Source organism: Mus musculus, chromosome X, assembly GCF_000001635.26.
Source record: "Mus musculus strain C57BL/6J chromosome X, GRCm38.p6 C57BL/6J".
Taxonomy (NCBI): Eukaryota; Metazoa; Chordata; class Mammalia; order Rodentia; family Muridae; genus Mus; species Mus musculus.
In genome coordinates this window covers 162,899,194-162,915,542 of record NC_000086.7, presented here as the reverse complement: position 1 = coordinate 162,915,542, position 16,349 = coordinate 162,899,194, and the positions used below count along the sequence as shown (strand labels likewise).

Here is a 16,349-nt window from a genome sequence, read left to right as displayed (position 1 = left end):
ACATAATAAATGAATCCCAGGCTAGTCTGAACAACAGTATGAAACTGCCTCAAAAAAAAAAATCAAACCCAAATTTAAAAAAAAAAAAAAAAAAGACCTTGATCATAGGTGTGATGGTTCCTATATGCTCAGCCCAGGGAGTGGCACTATTAGGAGGTGTAGCATTGTTGAAGTAGGTGTGTCACTGTGGGTGTGGGCTTTAATACCCTTGTTCTAGCTGCCTGGGAGTGAGTATTCTGCTAGCAGCCTTGAGATGAAGATGTAGAACTCTCAGCTCCTCCTGCACAGTGCCTGCCTGGACGCTGCTATGCTCCTGCCTTGATGATAATGAACTGAACCTCTGAACCTGTAAGCCAGCCCCAACTAAATGCTGTCCTTTATAAGACTTGCCTTGGTCATGGTGTCTGTTCACAGCAGGAAAACCCTAACTAAGACAATAGGTATCTATGGTTAAGACGTATACATTAGTGTTTGATACTAGATACGGTTTTGTACAGACTGGGGGGGGGGGGTGGAAGCTTAACTGCAAGAGAGGACTCCATGATGCGGTTTTCATGACATTATCTTCCATAACTAGGTGAGAATTTATAGGAAATGGGAAAGATGCCGCTTTGATGTTATCTAGCCTTTTCTTAAAAAAAAAAAAGATTTAATTATTTACTTTATGTATATGAGTACTTAATCTGTATGTACACTTGCATACCAAAAGAGGGCTAGCCTGAAACTCTCCACATAGACCAGGTTGGCCACCAACTTACAGAGATCTACCAGCCTCTGCCTCCTGAGTGCTGGGATTAAAGGTGTGTGCCACCACACCAGCCTTCTTTTTATCTCACCTGTGATTTCTAAGCAGAACCAATAAACTCACTGAATCACAAAAGAAAAATAGTAGTAGTAAGCAAAAACCTAAAGACGAAGAATGCAGCTCAGCAGTAGAAACTGAAGTCCTGAGATCAGTCCCTAGTACCACATAAGACTGGATATGGTGATGAATGCCTGCGATCCCAGCACTTGGAAGGGAGAGGCAGGGACTTCAGAAATTTGGCTACATAGAGGAGTTTGGGGCCAGGGGTATATGTCTTTTTTAAGGGGGGCCCTGGAGCTAAGGAAATGACTCAGTGATGACTACTTGCTGTGCAAGCCTTCACAACCTGAGTTCAGATCCCGAGAGCCCACATGAAAATCAGACACAGTAGCACACGTGTCTAGAACTGTAACATGACACTAACAAGACATGGGATGTAAAGACAGGACCACCAGAAGCTCACAGGCCAGCTAGCCAGGCATACAGAGCAGAGAGCAAGAGAGACCCTCTCTCAAACACGGTGAGAGTGGAAGTGGAGGAACAACACTCATGGTTGTCCTCTGACCTCCACATGAGCACGGGGACACAGACACACAGACGCATGCACAAACATACACATGAACACAGACAGACACACACATATATACACACACACACATTTTTATTTTTAAGAGGAAGCACTTCCTTGGTATAAACCAGGAAGGAAGAAGTACCTAGGTAGAAGACAGTTTGCATAACACACTACATTATTCAGACATAAAGGAATGAAAGAAAGGTGAAAGCAGTCAACAGGGAGCAAGTCCAATGCTGCTTTCTTGAAATGGCAGCTAGCACCTCCCACCTCCACCATCTGCCTTTCCCAGCCCAATCTCCACTTTCCACAGCACTTTGCACATATTTCTCCAATACAAGGAAAATATGCTCTGGGATCTGGATGTAGCTCATTTGGTAGCATACACGCCTGGCACACATGAAGCCCTGGACTCAATCCCCACCACGGCGTAAGCCAGGTGCAGTGACACATCTCTGTAATGCTAGCACCTGGCAGAAGGATCAGGAGTTCAAAGTCTTTATTGACTATATATCAAACTAAAGGCCAGCCTGGGCTCATAAAACCCTGTTGACAAATAAATAATATACTCCATTAGTATAAACAGTGAGTCTATAGACGCCTCAGACACAGAAACTGTCCATTTCTGGCTCCAGCCCCAACAGTGAGTTCATTACTCAACTGCCAGCACACACCTATCAGGCATACTCACCTCAGGAGAACGTGTTTAATAACTGACTTGTGATCATCTTTGCTGTTCCCTGCTGGAACCCCACTTCCCAGCCTAGTTTACAACACCCAGGAGGGGAGAGTGAATGATGACTGGATACTTAGGGACCCAGAAGAACAGTAGCTTATGAAGAAAAGTCCCATGCTTGCCTCAATAACACATATCTGGGGATCTTCCTTATTGCCATCCACAGACACCTTGGCTTGATTCATAACCCACTCCTGGATAGCATCAGTAATATGGGGGACAACTGCAGAAAGAAGGAATAAACAACACAGCAGGTTACTTCATGTTCATGAGAAACGAAGCATTTAGACCTCCCAAATAATGTGAAAGCCACCAAGCAAATCAGACCAGCTGGAGCTCTTATGCCATTGTTGCCATCTCTGGAACCAGTATGGACTGAGGAATCCAAGACTAGTCATCTCCACAGGCCTTTGCTCTTGAAGCAGGCCAGATATAGAGAACAAGAAACAGAAATCAGGAGTACTATCTTTGGTGAGGATGAGAAAACATCAGACTGGAGAGATGGCTCAGCAATTAGTACTTCCTACTTTCCCAGAGAATCTGAGTTCAATTCCTAGCACCTACATCTTAAGGCTCTCAATTGCCCGTTACTCTAGCTCCAGGGACTCCAGCAACCTCTTCTGGCTTCCAAGGGCACTCACACACATGTGGCATACATGTGTATAATATACACACAAAAAATCTTAAAAAAAAAAAAAAACTCCTAGAAACTACCTATAGTGTCATTTGAGCACTGGGCAAGGGAGGCTTCTGGGTAAGGCAGATGCTAGCATCCATGGCAGAAGATGGCCAGCAGCTGTACAGGGCTGGAGCCTAAGTACTGGGAAAAACAACAGTCTGTGGAGAGGTCCACTCCAAGGGTGTAGATGAAGCCCACCCTCTCACCAGTGCTCCAGCATGGAGACTTCAAAATCCAGCTGGATATTGTTTTAGTCTTCTATGGCTTCTATAATTACCATAAAACAAAATATCTTGGTGGGTTGTTTTTTTTTTTTCTTTTTGAAACAGAGTCGGTCTCCCTGTGTAGTCCTGCATAGCCTGAAACTCGCTATGGAGACCAGGCTATACTTGAACTTGTGGTAATTAGTCTGCATCTTTCTGTACCACCATGCCCAGCCAAGAATATCATAAATTTAATTGATTTTTCTTTTTAAAATTAACTTAGATGTGGATGTTTGTTTTGACATCATGTATGTATGTGTATCACATGATGCCTTTTGCCTTTGGAAGATAGAAGAGGACACTGGATCCCTGGGTCCCCTGGAACTGAAAATATACGCAATTAGCCACCCATATGGGTGCTGAGAACCAAATTATGGTTTTCTCCAAGAGCAAGTGTTCTCAACCCATGAGCAATCTCTCCAGCCCCTATTGGTTTTCATTTTTGAGGCAAGGGTTCATATAGCTCAGGCTGGTGTAAAACCTGCTCTGTAGGTGACGATGACATGGAACACCTTCCTGTTTCCACCTCTCAAATGTTGATATTACAAGTGGTCATGCAATTCATGAACTTAATAGTTTAAAACAATAATAATTACTGGTAAGATGGCTCAGTGGGTAAGGATGATTGCCAACAAGCCTGAGGACCAGAGTTCAATTCCCAGACCCTACATGATGGAAAAAGAGAACCAACTCCTGCAGTTATCCTCTGACTTCCATATACACACTATGGCATGCAAGCATCCACAAAGATACACACATACATATACATGCAAAATAGGGATAAATGTAATAAAATAATAACAAGCCCAGGTATAAGCTAGCACCCAGGATCTTGAGGGAAAATGACTGCCATGGGATTAATGCCACCATGGGCTCCAAAGGAAATTTCAGGCCAGTCCAGACTACTGTATGAGACATTGTCTGTGATGGTGGCAATGCATGCATGTGTTTCATTAATCCCAGCACTTGGAGATAGAGGCATGCAGATCTCAAGTCCAAGGCCAGTCTGTTCTATAGAGTGAGCTGTTTTATGAAAACCAAGGCTACACAGAAAAACACTGTCTTAAAAAATCAAAAAAACAGGGCTGGAGAGATGGTTCAGTGGTTAAGAGCACTGACTGCTCTTCCGAACGTTCTGAGTTCAATTCCCAGCAACGACATGGTGGCTCACAACCACCCATAATGAGATATGACACCCTCTTCTGGGGTACCTGAAGACAGCTACAATGTACTTACATATAATAAATTTTTAAAAAATCTTTAAGAAAAAAAATCTTTTTAAAAAATTGAAAAACAAACAAACAAACAATAAATAAATAAATACATAAATAAAGGCCAGGCATGGTAGCGCACACCTTGAATCCTAGCACTCAGGAAAATAGAGTATGCTGACTTGAATGGAATGCCCCTATAGTCTTGGGCATTTGAATACATAGTCTCTAATTGGTGGCACCTAAGAAGTAGGGCCTTGTTGGAGGAAGCGTGCCACTGGAGGTGGGCTTTGAACGTTTAAAAGCCTCACACCATTCCTGCTCTGCTCTCTGTGCTTCTTACTTGTTCAAGATGTGAGCTCTAGCTTGCTTCTCTCAGCAGCCATGTCTACCCCATGAGACAGGAATGGACTCTCACCCTATGAAACCATCAGCACAAATAAGCCCTTCTATAAGGTGCTTTGGTCAGGGACTAAATCACAGAGGCAGGTGGGTCTCTGTGGATTCAAGGCCAGCCTGATCTACATAGCAAGTTCCAGGTGAGCCAGAGCAACACAGCGAGACTGTCTCAAAACCAACAAAAAAAAATCAATAAATAACATCAGGACCTTGGGATATATAGGTCAGTTAGTAGAGTTCTTGCCTAGCCTGCATGAAGCACTCAGTTTGACCCATAACACTACATAAACTGGTGTGGTGGTAAATGTCTATGATCCCAGCACTTAAAAAGATATAGGCTGGAGGATTGTTACATTCAAGGTCATCCTTGACTACATAGCAAGTCAAATACTATCCTGGAATACATGAGATCATTTCCAAAGAAAGAAAATTAAAATTTAAAAAGATTATCCAATAACAAAACAGATGAAAATATATTCAGGAATATTGGAGGGAAGGCGATCTTTAGAAAAGAAAGCAGAGGGACTGGAGAGATGGCTCAGTGGTTAAGAGCACTGGCTGCTCTTCCAGAGGTCCTGAGCTCAATTCCCAGCAACCACATGGTGGCTCACAGTCATCTGTAATGGGATCCGATGCCCTCTTCTGGAGTGTCTGAGGAAAGCTTAGCACACAGGGCCCATAATGTTGCGGAGTAAATACCTTGAACAGTTTTCCCCAGGTAATCACCGCGCCTCTCTTTGTTGATCACATGCTGATATATCTTCCCAGTGGTGATGTTGTTGTCTTTATAGAGATTAATGTCCAAGAATCTTTCATAGTTTCCAAGGTCCAAATCAACTTCTCCACCATCATTTAAAACAAATACTTCACCTACAATCAAAAGGCAGTGTAGAAATTAAAACTTACTCCCAACAGATTAGTTTCCAGCCAGACAAGGTAACTCAGACCTGTAATCCCAGCCCTTGTGAAGCTGAGGCAGAAAGACTGCAAGTTCAAGGCCTTCCTGAGCTACAGAGAGAGTTCAATGCCAGCCTGGACAACTTTTAGAGCCCTTGTTTTAAAAAGAGAAAAGCAAGGCTTGGGATGTAGCTCAGTGGTAAAATGCTTGCCCAGCTTTCGTGACATCCTAGGATCAAGCCCTAGCACTGCGAAAGAAATAAAATACCCGGAAAGTTTCAAACAAAACAAGACTGCTCAAAGTGGCCAAAGTCCAATGTCAAGATGCATGGGATTTTACTCCACAGCATGAAATAGGATAAACTTCTCAAACAAAAACACAATCTAGAGCTGGAGAGATGGCTAGGCAGTTAAGGCCACTTCCAGAAGTCCTGAGTTCAATTCCTAGCAAACACATGGTTCTGTAATGGGACCCGATGCTCTCTTCTGGTGTGTCTGAAGACAGCAACACAGTGACTATATATATATATATTAAATTTTTAAGTGCATACTCTTACAGGGGACCCAATTTTGGCTCCCAGCAACAATATCAAGAGGTTCCAAACTACCTGTAACTTCAGCTCCAGGGCATCCGATGCCCCCTTCTGGACTCCAGAGACACCCACACTCACACAAGCACATACCTACAAACATATATGTAAAGTTTTTTTTGTAATATTTAAAAAATACAAGCTATGACTTTCAGAAGCTCTGTGTGAAGGGACTTATACAGGGTTCTCCAGCATGGCCTTGTTAGCAGGCCCAAAGAAGCCAAGTCTGGTGCTGAAACTGCTGGAAGACTCACATTTTCTGAAGGATCTAAACAAGTCCAATGGTGTACACACACACACACACACACACACACACACACACACACACACACACACACAAAGGAAGAAAACCTCAACCCCGGAGTAAATGTTCTGGGCCAACTACTTTCAACACTTTCTGCAAGCCATATCTATGACTACTTTGCCTAGTTTGGTGCTATTAGCAGATTCAGACAGTCCAGAAGAAGTAAATGGACTGGAAACAGCAGGGGCTATCTATGCCTTTGTGGAGTTTGAGTCTGAGGACATTGCCAAGACAGGTGCAGAAACAATGGATAACTACATTTTTGGTGAAAGACTTACATTGTGTAAAGTTATGCCACCATAAAGAACTTTTTAAAGAGTGGAATGTTCAGTTTCATCAATCACCATTTCAGGCAGTGAAATGCTATAATCAGAAACTCAAGGACATTTGCAAATGTTGAAGACTGAATATCGGTTTACAAAGAAGTAAAGGCCGGGCAGTGGTGGCGGAATCCCAGCACTTGGGAAGCAGAGGCAGGCAGATTTCTGAATTCGAGGCCAGCCTGGTCGACAAAGTGAGTTCCAGGATAGCCAGGGCTATACAGAGAAACCCTGTCTCAAAAAACAGGAAAAAAAAAAGTAAGAGGAGGGGGGAAGGGGAGGAGGAGGAAGAAGAGGAGGAGGAAAAGTTACTCCATGCTCCAGAAGAGACTAGCTAAGAAGAGAATGGATTATATTCTCCCTTCGTTGGTCTTACCTGATCCTAAAGGGGAGGGGGGCTGGATTTCAAACAACATTCTTAACACTCCTGAGGATTCTAAGGTTAACCAGGCTTTACCTACCCTAAGAGAAAAGCTTCCAGGTGTACCCAGGAAAAAGGAGATGATGGAAAGAGGGATTTGTAGAAACATTGGTAGGAACCGTAAGAGGTCTAAGAAGAAGAAGTCTGTGGACACCCAGGGTCCCACAGCAGTTTGTACACCAACGTTTTTGGAGAGATGAAAATCACAGGTGACAGAAATCAGTGACAATAAAGATAATGAAATCGTTTTCAAACTGCCTGTGCCCCCAGTGAAAGAAAAGGGGCAAAAGACTCCAACACCTGCAAGCCCTGGGGAAAAAAAGACAGAACAAGCAGTGGTCCTGACCTGTTTTACTAGGTGCGGTGACATGCAAGTACTGAGGAGACTGTTGAAGTAAGAATACATGTTTGGTTTTGCCAGTGAGGAAAGCCACCGGGACCCTGGCTGCTTTGCCCTTTCCTGTCCTGAGTTTGTATTCAGACCTCATAGCTCCCTTAGTTTGCCTGAAAGTCAGGTTTAACTACCACCAGCAGTCTTTGTGACCCCTGCCCCACCCCCCACCCCCCACCCCCACATGGTGCTGTTTGACTGACTGTGTGTGGTTGTGTACATAAAACCCAAAAGATAGGTCAAGGCCTCAACCTCACGCCTCTGAACCTAGAAGTTAAACCGAGAGAGAGAGAGAGAGAGAGAGAGAGAGAGAGAGAGAGAGAGAGAGAGAGAGAGCAGTCCAGTCCAAGTGGCAATAGATTTGCACATGCATCCAAGTACTGAGGAAGAATCTAAAATGACCTGTTCTTTCATCCATAATTAATTGCAGCTAAGCTAGTGTGTAGGCTTCACCAATCCATTTCAGCAGTTGTATTCAAAATTCAAACCACCGCGACCAAACTTTTCCGCAATTTATTTACACACAAGCGAACCTAAGAACTTTGGGATGTTCCCATCTGTGCCCTTTCTATCCTTTTGTATTACTAATTCAGGTTTGTTGGCTATACCTGTCAATCACCTCCAAAAAATGCAAGCTACCACAGCCTAATAAGTCCTTTACAAACAAAATTAAATTCTAACAAGATACTCTTTTGCTTGTTTTATTCTCAAGCTAATAATATTTAAGAAACAGAAACTATGGGCTGGCGAGATGGCTCACTGGGTAGGAGCACTGACTGCTCTTCCAAAGGTCCTGAGTTCAAATCCCAAAAACCACATGGTGGCTCACAACCACCCATAAAACAACCCATAATGAGATCTGATGCCCTCTTCTGGTGTGTCTGAATACAGCTACACTGTACTTATGTATAATAATAAATAAATCTTAAGAAAAATTTTTTAAAAAGAAACAGAAACTATACCTCGCCACAAACATACAGAATCTTCAATTTTCAAATTTTGGAAAAAATTTTTTAAAAAGGACAGTAGTCATAAATTTATGAAGACTTACTACATGTTTAAAACTTGTCAGATTTCAGAGTTGTAGACAAGAATCAACGTCAAAACCTCTAGCAAAGACAGGCACCGTGGCACATGCCTATGATCCTAGCCCTTGGGAAATGAGGCAGGAAAGATCCTGAAAGTTTGGAACTGGACTGGTATAAGCAGTTTCAGGACAGCCATGCTTCAAAACACACGTTACAGGGCTGGATGGAGAAAAGCCTCTACAGAATACAGCACTTACTGCTCTTCCAAAGGGCCAGAGTTACATTCCCAGCACCCACTGTCTATAACTACAGTTCCAGAGGATCTGAGTCCCTTTTCTGGACTCCTTGGGTACTAAGGATACATGTGGTACACATACATACATGTAGGAAAATACTGACACATAGAATAAAAATAAATCTTAAGACCAGGAGTGATGGTAACTGACCTTTAACCTCAGATGTCTGTGAGTTCAAGGCCAGCCTGATCTACATAATGAGTTCCAGACCAGACAGGTCTGCATAGTGAGACCCTATTTTAATATATATGTATATGTGTATGTATAGATATGTACATATTTATATATTAAATATATATAAAGATATAAGAAAACCTTTTTTAAGGAATTATGTGGGCTGAGGCTGTAGCTCACCTTGAGGGTCTGGATTAGATCTCTGCATTAAAAAAATGTGTAAAAACCAAAAAATAAAATAAAATAAATTAAATTTTAAAATGTGTGTTTATGGTATGGGGTGTGTGTGTGTGTGTGTGTGTGTGTTGTGTGTTTGTGCATTATGTATTATCAAAAGCTTGGAAAACACCCTTATTTTTCAAACTGGAAATGGACACAAACTATTTATTTTTAGAAATTAGCTCTTAGGCCTAGATTATAATTATAATCATGATCTAGGCCTAAGAGTTAATGTTGCTTCTATTTAACAAACAAAGCAAAGACAAAACCGTATAAGAGTCAACTAAGTTCAAAGTTGAAATGACTGTTCAGGAAGCTCCCTGGGTGTGGTAGCGCTAGCCTATAACTCTGGGTCCTGGGGAGACTGGGCTGAAAGGAAGCAAAGAACTCATCTCCAAAACAGGATAGAAGATAGCCTGAGAGTTAAGGATCAAGAACAAGGGACACAGAGGGACAATTTTATGGAGCTGGCTGTCTCCTTCCACCTTGGGTGAGGTCTGGGCATCACTAGGGTCATTAGGCTTTGGGGTAGCAAGCAACTTCACTAAGTCAGCCCCATAAAGGGGATTTTGGTTCTGTGATCTATCAGAGCTGGTTACACAAGAGGTTCATTTAAATAAAATTCATCCTCAAAGCCATACACTGAAGATTTATGTACTTTTCTGGTTGCATGTAAAACAAAACAAAACAAAAAGAAAGGTTTGAGGGCGTGCAAGATAGCTCAGCAAGGACGGGGTGCTTGCTGCTTAATCTGACAACATGAATTCAGCCTGAGACCCATATGGTAGAAAGAGAACAAACCACCATAAGTTGTTTTCTGACTGCCACATACTTTCCGTGGAGTGTGCACACACAAATAAGTAAATAAAATACAAGTACATACAAAAAAATTTAAAGTGAATACTTTTTTGGTGTGTGTGTGTGTATGTGTGTGTGTGATATAGGTATGCGTTCCTGTGGATATTGGACATATAAACACAAAAGTGTGCATGTGGAGGCCAGAGATGTCTTGTTCAATTGCTCTGAACCTGAATTTGTCTCCTGATGAAACTGGAAATCACCCCTTCTGCTAGGCTAGTTAGCCAAAGAGCTCCAGGGACAGCTCCATCTGTCTCTGCTTCATGTGTACTAGAGTTTCGGGTGCTTAGCACCACAACTGGCTTTTTTACCTGGGTGCTGGGGGATGCAAACTCACTTCTCCATGATTATATGATCATATTACTGAACAAGAAACATCTAACCCCTTGTTTTTCTTGGTTTTTGTTTTGACCTTGTTCTTTTGAGATCAGGTCCCATGTAGCCCAGGCTTGTCTTGAAGTTGTAGTTGCTAAAAGTGGGGTCTTGTGTAGCCAAGCCAGCCTCAGACTATGCAGCTGACGAAAGCTGGCCTTAATTTCTCCCTGAAGCCCCATTTCTCCTGTCTCATCTCTCAAGTTCTGGGATTATAGGCATGTGCTACCAAGCCCGGTATTAATGACCTTTAAAAAAAAAAAAACTAATTTAAACATATCAAAATGCCTGGCTGGCTGTGCTGACTCAAACCTATAATCACAGAACTCAGGAGGTTGAAATGGATTAATGTGAATCGAAGGGCAGCCTGGGCTACACAGTGAGTGGTGGGTTAGCTTGGGCTACAGTATGATCAAAGAAAACCGTCAGGGCCAGGAAGATGGCACAGCGTATAAAGCACTTGCCACACAAGTCTAAGGACATAGTTCCAATCCCCAGCCGCCTTGCAAAAGCCAGGTGGGCACAGCACCCTGCCAGTGATCCTTGCACTCCAGCAGGGCACTCTGAAGACAGAGGCTGGTGCTCCCTGGACGAAGCTGGCTAACTAGACTCACGAAATCAACAGACTCTGGGTTCCAATGAGAGAGCCCACCTCAAAGTATAAGGTGGAAATGACTAAGGGAGACATCTGAAATCAACCTCTTTCCTCGGTATTCATTGGTGTGTTCTCTCTCTCTCTCTCTCTCTCTCTCTCACACACACACACACACACTCAACCACACATATACTCATGCATGCATACCCTCCCCCACAAGACACCTAAAATAAAGTCAATATTTATAACAATTATTTCAGCAGTGGAAAATGGTAAGAGGAATGTATTACCTTTATGATAAAATAAACTAAACCCAAGTCTATAGAAAATGGTCCATTTCCAAAGACTTGACTGTGTGGAATGCCATTAGTGATCTGAAAAATGGATCAATGGCCATAAGAATTTTCACACAGTTCTAAGGTATGATCCAGCAAGTCTACTTCTGGAAGTCTATCCTAGAGAAGTTACACAAAACACAAGACAAGGGGCCAGAGACAGCGTAGCAGTTAGGAGTATCTGTTGCTCTTGAAGAATACCAGAGTTAAGATCCCAAAGTACCCATAGCTCACATCCACCTGTAACTTCACCCAGTTCCACAGAACTTCTCCCTCCCAGCCCCTGTAGGAACCTGCAAACACATAGCACATACAGACACATATACACATAAATACAAATTTAAAAACACACACAGAGAAGAAATCATTGCAAAGTATGTGTATTTAGTATAGCAAAAATAAAGTTTAAGGCTTTAAAAGGAAAAGATTCCTTTTCATACCATGTTCATAAGGTGAGAAAGTTCCAGCATCGATGTTAATATAGGGGTCAATTTTGATGGCAGTAACTCGGAGTCCACATGACTTGAGAATAGTCCCAATGCTGCTGGCGATAATCCCTTTACCAATGCCTGAGATGACCCCACCAGTAACCAGGATATACTTCATTGGCGGGCGAATAGGTGACTGCCAATACCCAGATGCAATCTGAGAAACAACCAAATTAAGAATTAGAGTTGACTGTCATCGCTGTAGGATAAGTGCTATGCCATCTTCCATGGTTATGAATATTTATTAAGGTTGGAATAACATTTCATTGATTGTTTAGATCACAGCTCAGTTCCTATAGCAAATGAACTGTAAAACTATCTGCAGACCATGCAAGAGACACAATAAAACTTGAAGTGAAAAAAAAAAAAGAATTAGAGTTGAAAAAATTGGGTAAGATAGCCAATGCCTATAATCCTGAGGCAGGAAGACAGTTCTGAGTTCAAACCCAGCCCAGGCTACATAATTAGATCCAAGCCAGACTGGACTACAGAGTAAGAAGCTCAAAAAAAAAAAACAATATAAAGTTAGCTAGTATGAGTCCCAGTACTCAAGAGACAAAGACAGGTAGGTCTCTCTAAGTTAAAGGGCTGCCTGGTCTACACAACAAGTTCCAGGCAAGTTGTGGCTACACAGTGAGACCCTGCCTCAAACAAGAAAGAAGAAACAAACAGAGAGAGACAGAGACAGAGAGACAGAGAGAGAGACAGAGACAGAGAATGGATGCAACAATTGTGAGCTATATGTTACAGCTTTGTACTAAGCTTGGAGTGGGGGGTTTCAAATTAAAACACATCTCTGTTCCAACTTGCCACACATGCATTTCCACTCCACTGTGCAGGCCTACACCAAGAGACACCTTTCTAACGATGCTCATTTTAAAAGTAATATAAATCGAACACAAAGAAGTACTTACAGGATAAGCCCGATTTATGTCCGATTTATGACGTGATGAGCAAAACTAAGCCAAGACAGTGATCATCAAAACAGTGCAAGGGGGCGGAGTAGGGAAATGAACTGTCTAGAAGAAAAAGAGCACCAAGGACCTCTGTAGGTTGGTGAAAACGGTCTAAATCTAGTCAAACCCCACAGACCTGATGTGAAATGGCACATTTCAAGAGCATAAAGTACACATCAATTGTTTTGAAGACGTCATCCGCCTCCCCCAGGTGGTAGAGTTTAGCATGCCAGCTAGAAGGGTTGTTGTTTAACCTGTACGCTGGTGCAGAAAGCCTACTCAAAACCGTCCCCGCGGAGCTCGCCCCACTGTCTCGTGGTTTCACTTCCGCCAACGCCATCTCGGGGCTCCACAAAGCAGAGAAAAATAGGGCTTGGGGTGTGAAATCCAGCGCGGAGAGGCACACCCCAGGGACGCGCCGATTTGGAGCCCGGGTCACTAGCTACCTCCAGGAGACAGGCTCTGACTGAGCACCCGGCACTAGTGGGTGTTGTCCTTACCCCACCCCCACCCTGTCCCCAAGGCCCATTGGATCGCCTAGGTTTTCGAACACTATGTGGGAGATGCGAATGGCTGTGGGCTGGGCGTGGGCACCAGCTATAAGGGGACAAAACTGCCCAGGCCCCAAATGTGCTGCGGGCAAGGCCGAAATGGTCCCGGGGGACAAATGGTGTTCTAGGCACCGAGGCCGGAGGGGAAGAGGCCCAGGAGGGGTGTTACCTGTGCAGTGGCGAGGGCGCCCTGGAGGGTGGCTCACGCGGCTCCACCCAGCGGCCAGCCTGGCCTGGCGCTCACCTGTCCTACGGGTGCAGGGACCGCATCTAGGGCTCTCTGGTCACCACTCGATCCTGCCTGCCCCCAGGGACTGAGGAGCCCTCCTCACCCACCTTCCCCTCGCAGTCCGGCAGCCGGCCCAGCTGACTCACGCTGGTTGTGAAATTGCGAGTGCTGCAGCGTTGGGTTCCAGGGACAGTACAAAACAAGCGCCTAAAAAGTGTTTCCTATAGCACAGGCAGCTCCCATCACCCTCTGCTCTAGACGTCCTTGGCCCCAGGCCACAGTATGGGCCGGCCCCTCCCTCCCCCCTTTCCCCCTCCCTACCCCCTTCCTCCTCCCCTCCCTCCTGTGGTTAGCTAGCTTCAGGCCAGCCCCTGAAGGCTCCAGGACTGCTCTGAACCCCCACCCCCACCCCACGACTAGCCTAGCCCCTTGCTTGGATTCTCCCGCCAACTTCACTCACCATAAATGTTTGACCATCTGCTACAGTGCAGCCCAGCGGTCCACCACCGCAAAAGGTGGGAAAGGAGGAAAACAAAGCAGAATTCTTGCCTAGGAGCTCACTGCCCATCTACATGTTCATTGGTAAATGAACTTCATTAGCCCAAAGTTAGGAAGAGAGGAGGAGCAGAGCTAAGTAGGAGAGAAGGCTTCCAAAGCGACTTTGGGGGAGTGTTTAAAAGATAAGTGTGGCAAAGGACACCCAAGGCTGTTTCAGGTGTAGGAAAGGAGGAAAAACAACTGAAAAATAAAAGATCTAACTGGACACAGGTTTGAAGGGAGCAGACGTTTTAGAAAAGCCGCGAATTTATTTTATTTTATTTTATTTTATTTTATTTTATTTGGTTTTTAAGACAGGCTAGGACTGGAGATGTAGCTCATTTGGTAGAGTGCTTGCCTAGCAAATACAAGAAAGATCACACTGTATCTTAATACACTACATCAAACGCATGGTAGTACATAACTGTATTGCAGCGACGGAACATGGAAACAAAAGGAAACAGAAGTTCCAGATCCCCCTTGAATACTTAGTAAATTCCAGGCCAGTCTGGGTTATGTGAGACCTCAGCAACAGTAAGAGGTGCATTGTGTCACTGGCTCTCCTGGAGATCTGTATGCAGACCAGGCTCGTCTCAAACTTAGAATAATCTCCTGCCCTTGCCTCCCAAATGACCATGAGATTTTTGAGTAACAAGGATAAAACAGGACTCAAAACTTAGACAAACGTTACTGAAGACCTCGTGGAGTTTAGAAACACAACTACGAACGAAAAGCCAGTTGTAATCTATATAAATCTAGATCTCTAACAAAACCAGTTTTATGAATTGTGTCAAGTAGGGCAAAGTGGGAGCCTCTTTAGAATGTAAATGTAGTAGAGGGCCAAAGGTCTAATCCTGGAGGTCAGAGACTGAAATCCACCAGAGCCTATTGGACAGCAGGAAAACGGGAAAGAGAGGGATTGAAGAAGGCAAAAGCCCCAGCAAGTTTAGCAGCAGAGGGTATGATATTGGAAGGCAAGATTTCAAAGGAAAGCCAGGCTTGGTGGCTCACATCAGTCATCCCAGCACTTGGGACTCAGAGAAAGGCAAGTTCCAGGATATTATACCTTCTTCTGGTCCCTTCAGGTACCAGGCATGAATGTTATGCATTAACATACATGGAGGCAAAACACCCACACACATAAAATCAAATAAGTATTGCCACTCTGTTCACCATATGGAAACAACCTCAATGCCCTTCATAAGAGAAGGGAGATAAATACAGAAGGAGGGAGGAAACTAAAATAACAGAAACAATGACTTCCAGAAGTCATAAAGCATCATATTATCATCTACCTAAAATTACATAAAGCACATGAGTCTGTATATACATATATAGTTTAAGTGAAATGTTCCCATCTGGGCCAAGAGTCAGAGACCATCCAACAAACCCCAGCCCCAGTTATGAGAAGTCCCCTTTTGAGTTGTTGGTCAGAGTCGTTCAAGGGATTCCCAACACATTGTAAGCTATCGATGTTGCCTTTGATTGCCTATCAGAAGTGAAAGGAAAATCCCTTTTGCTGAAGACACAATAGCCTTCAGAAGGCCCAGAGGTACCTGAACTGGATCTGACCTAAAAGCTTCCTCCCTAAGCATCCACTTTCCTGGTACCTGAAGGTGCCATGCGAGCTTCCAAAGGAAGGAGATCAATCAGCTGTAACACCTATGAACCACACCAAGGCCCAGCATGGCATGATAAGCTAAGGGTACAGCAGTGGCACATATACGTTTGTGGTAACCAACAGCTCTCTAATTGGTCTTAAACCCCATTTAACAAGAGGGACGTCCTGCCTGGTACTGGAAATCTAGCCAACTGCCTGGGGCTTGTAAAGTCATGGAACCTGGAAGAGAAACTACAATCACCACTTTACAAAAATAAAAATAAAAAAACATAGTCTCTAACTACATTCTAAACAGAAGTAAAAGTCAGCAATTGTTCTGAGCCAGATAGCAAGTCTAAGTAAGCTGTATAATGTAGGGATGGACTGTTCAAAAAGCTAAGAAAGAACTTGCAAGGCTTTAGGTTTCATTGTCAGCACCTCAAAAAAAAAAAAAAAAGCAAAATGTGTCTATTCATAATTACTAGTGACATAACACTGTGCTAGACTCTCAAGATATTTTTTAG

General features: G+C 43.6%; 1 protein-coding gene and 1 pseudogene across 11 annotated transcripts in view; one reads left to right on the top strand and one right to left on the bottom strand.

Annotated features, from left to right (window-relative positions):
• The window catches only part of Ctps2 (cytidine 5'-triphosphate synthase 2), a 133,274-nt gene extending 118,999 nt beyond the window's left edge, over positions 1-14,275 (bottom strand). For 2 of the 11 annotated variants that reach the window (NM_018737.5, NM_001168571.1), the window contains exons 1-4: positions 13,629-13,948; positions 11,905-12,109; positions 5,364-5,534; positions 2,235-2,335 (exon numbers count right to left, since the gene is read on the bottom strand). In NM_018737.5, coding sequence (NP_061207.1) covers positions 2,235-2,335; positions 5,364-5,534; positions 11,905-12,070 — 438 coding nt within the window. In that variant the 5' untranslated portion in view covers positions 12,071-12,109; positions 13,629-13,948. Of the gene's footprint in view, positions 1-2,067; positions 2,336-5,363; positions 5,535-11,904; positions 12,110-12,866; positions 12,972-13,162; positions 13,373-13,628; positions 13,985-14,148 lie in introns of those variants that run through there. The other 9 variants (XM_006528912.2, XM_006528913.2, NR_033143.1 and 6 more) reach the window with 9 other exon arrangements.
• Positions 6,614-7,522, top strand: Gm19107 (predicted gene, 19107; annotated as a pseudogene).
• Positions 14,276-16,349: the final 2,074 nt, after the last annotated feature.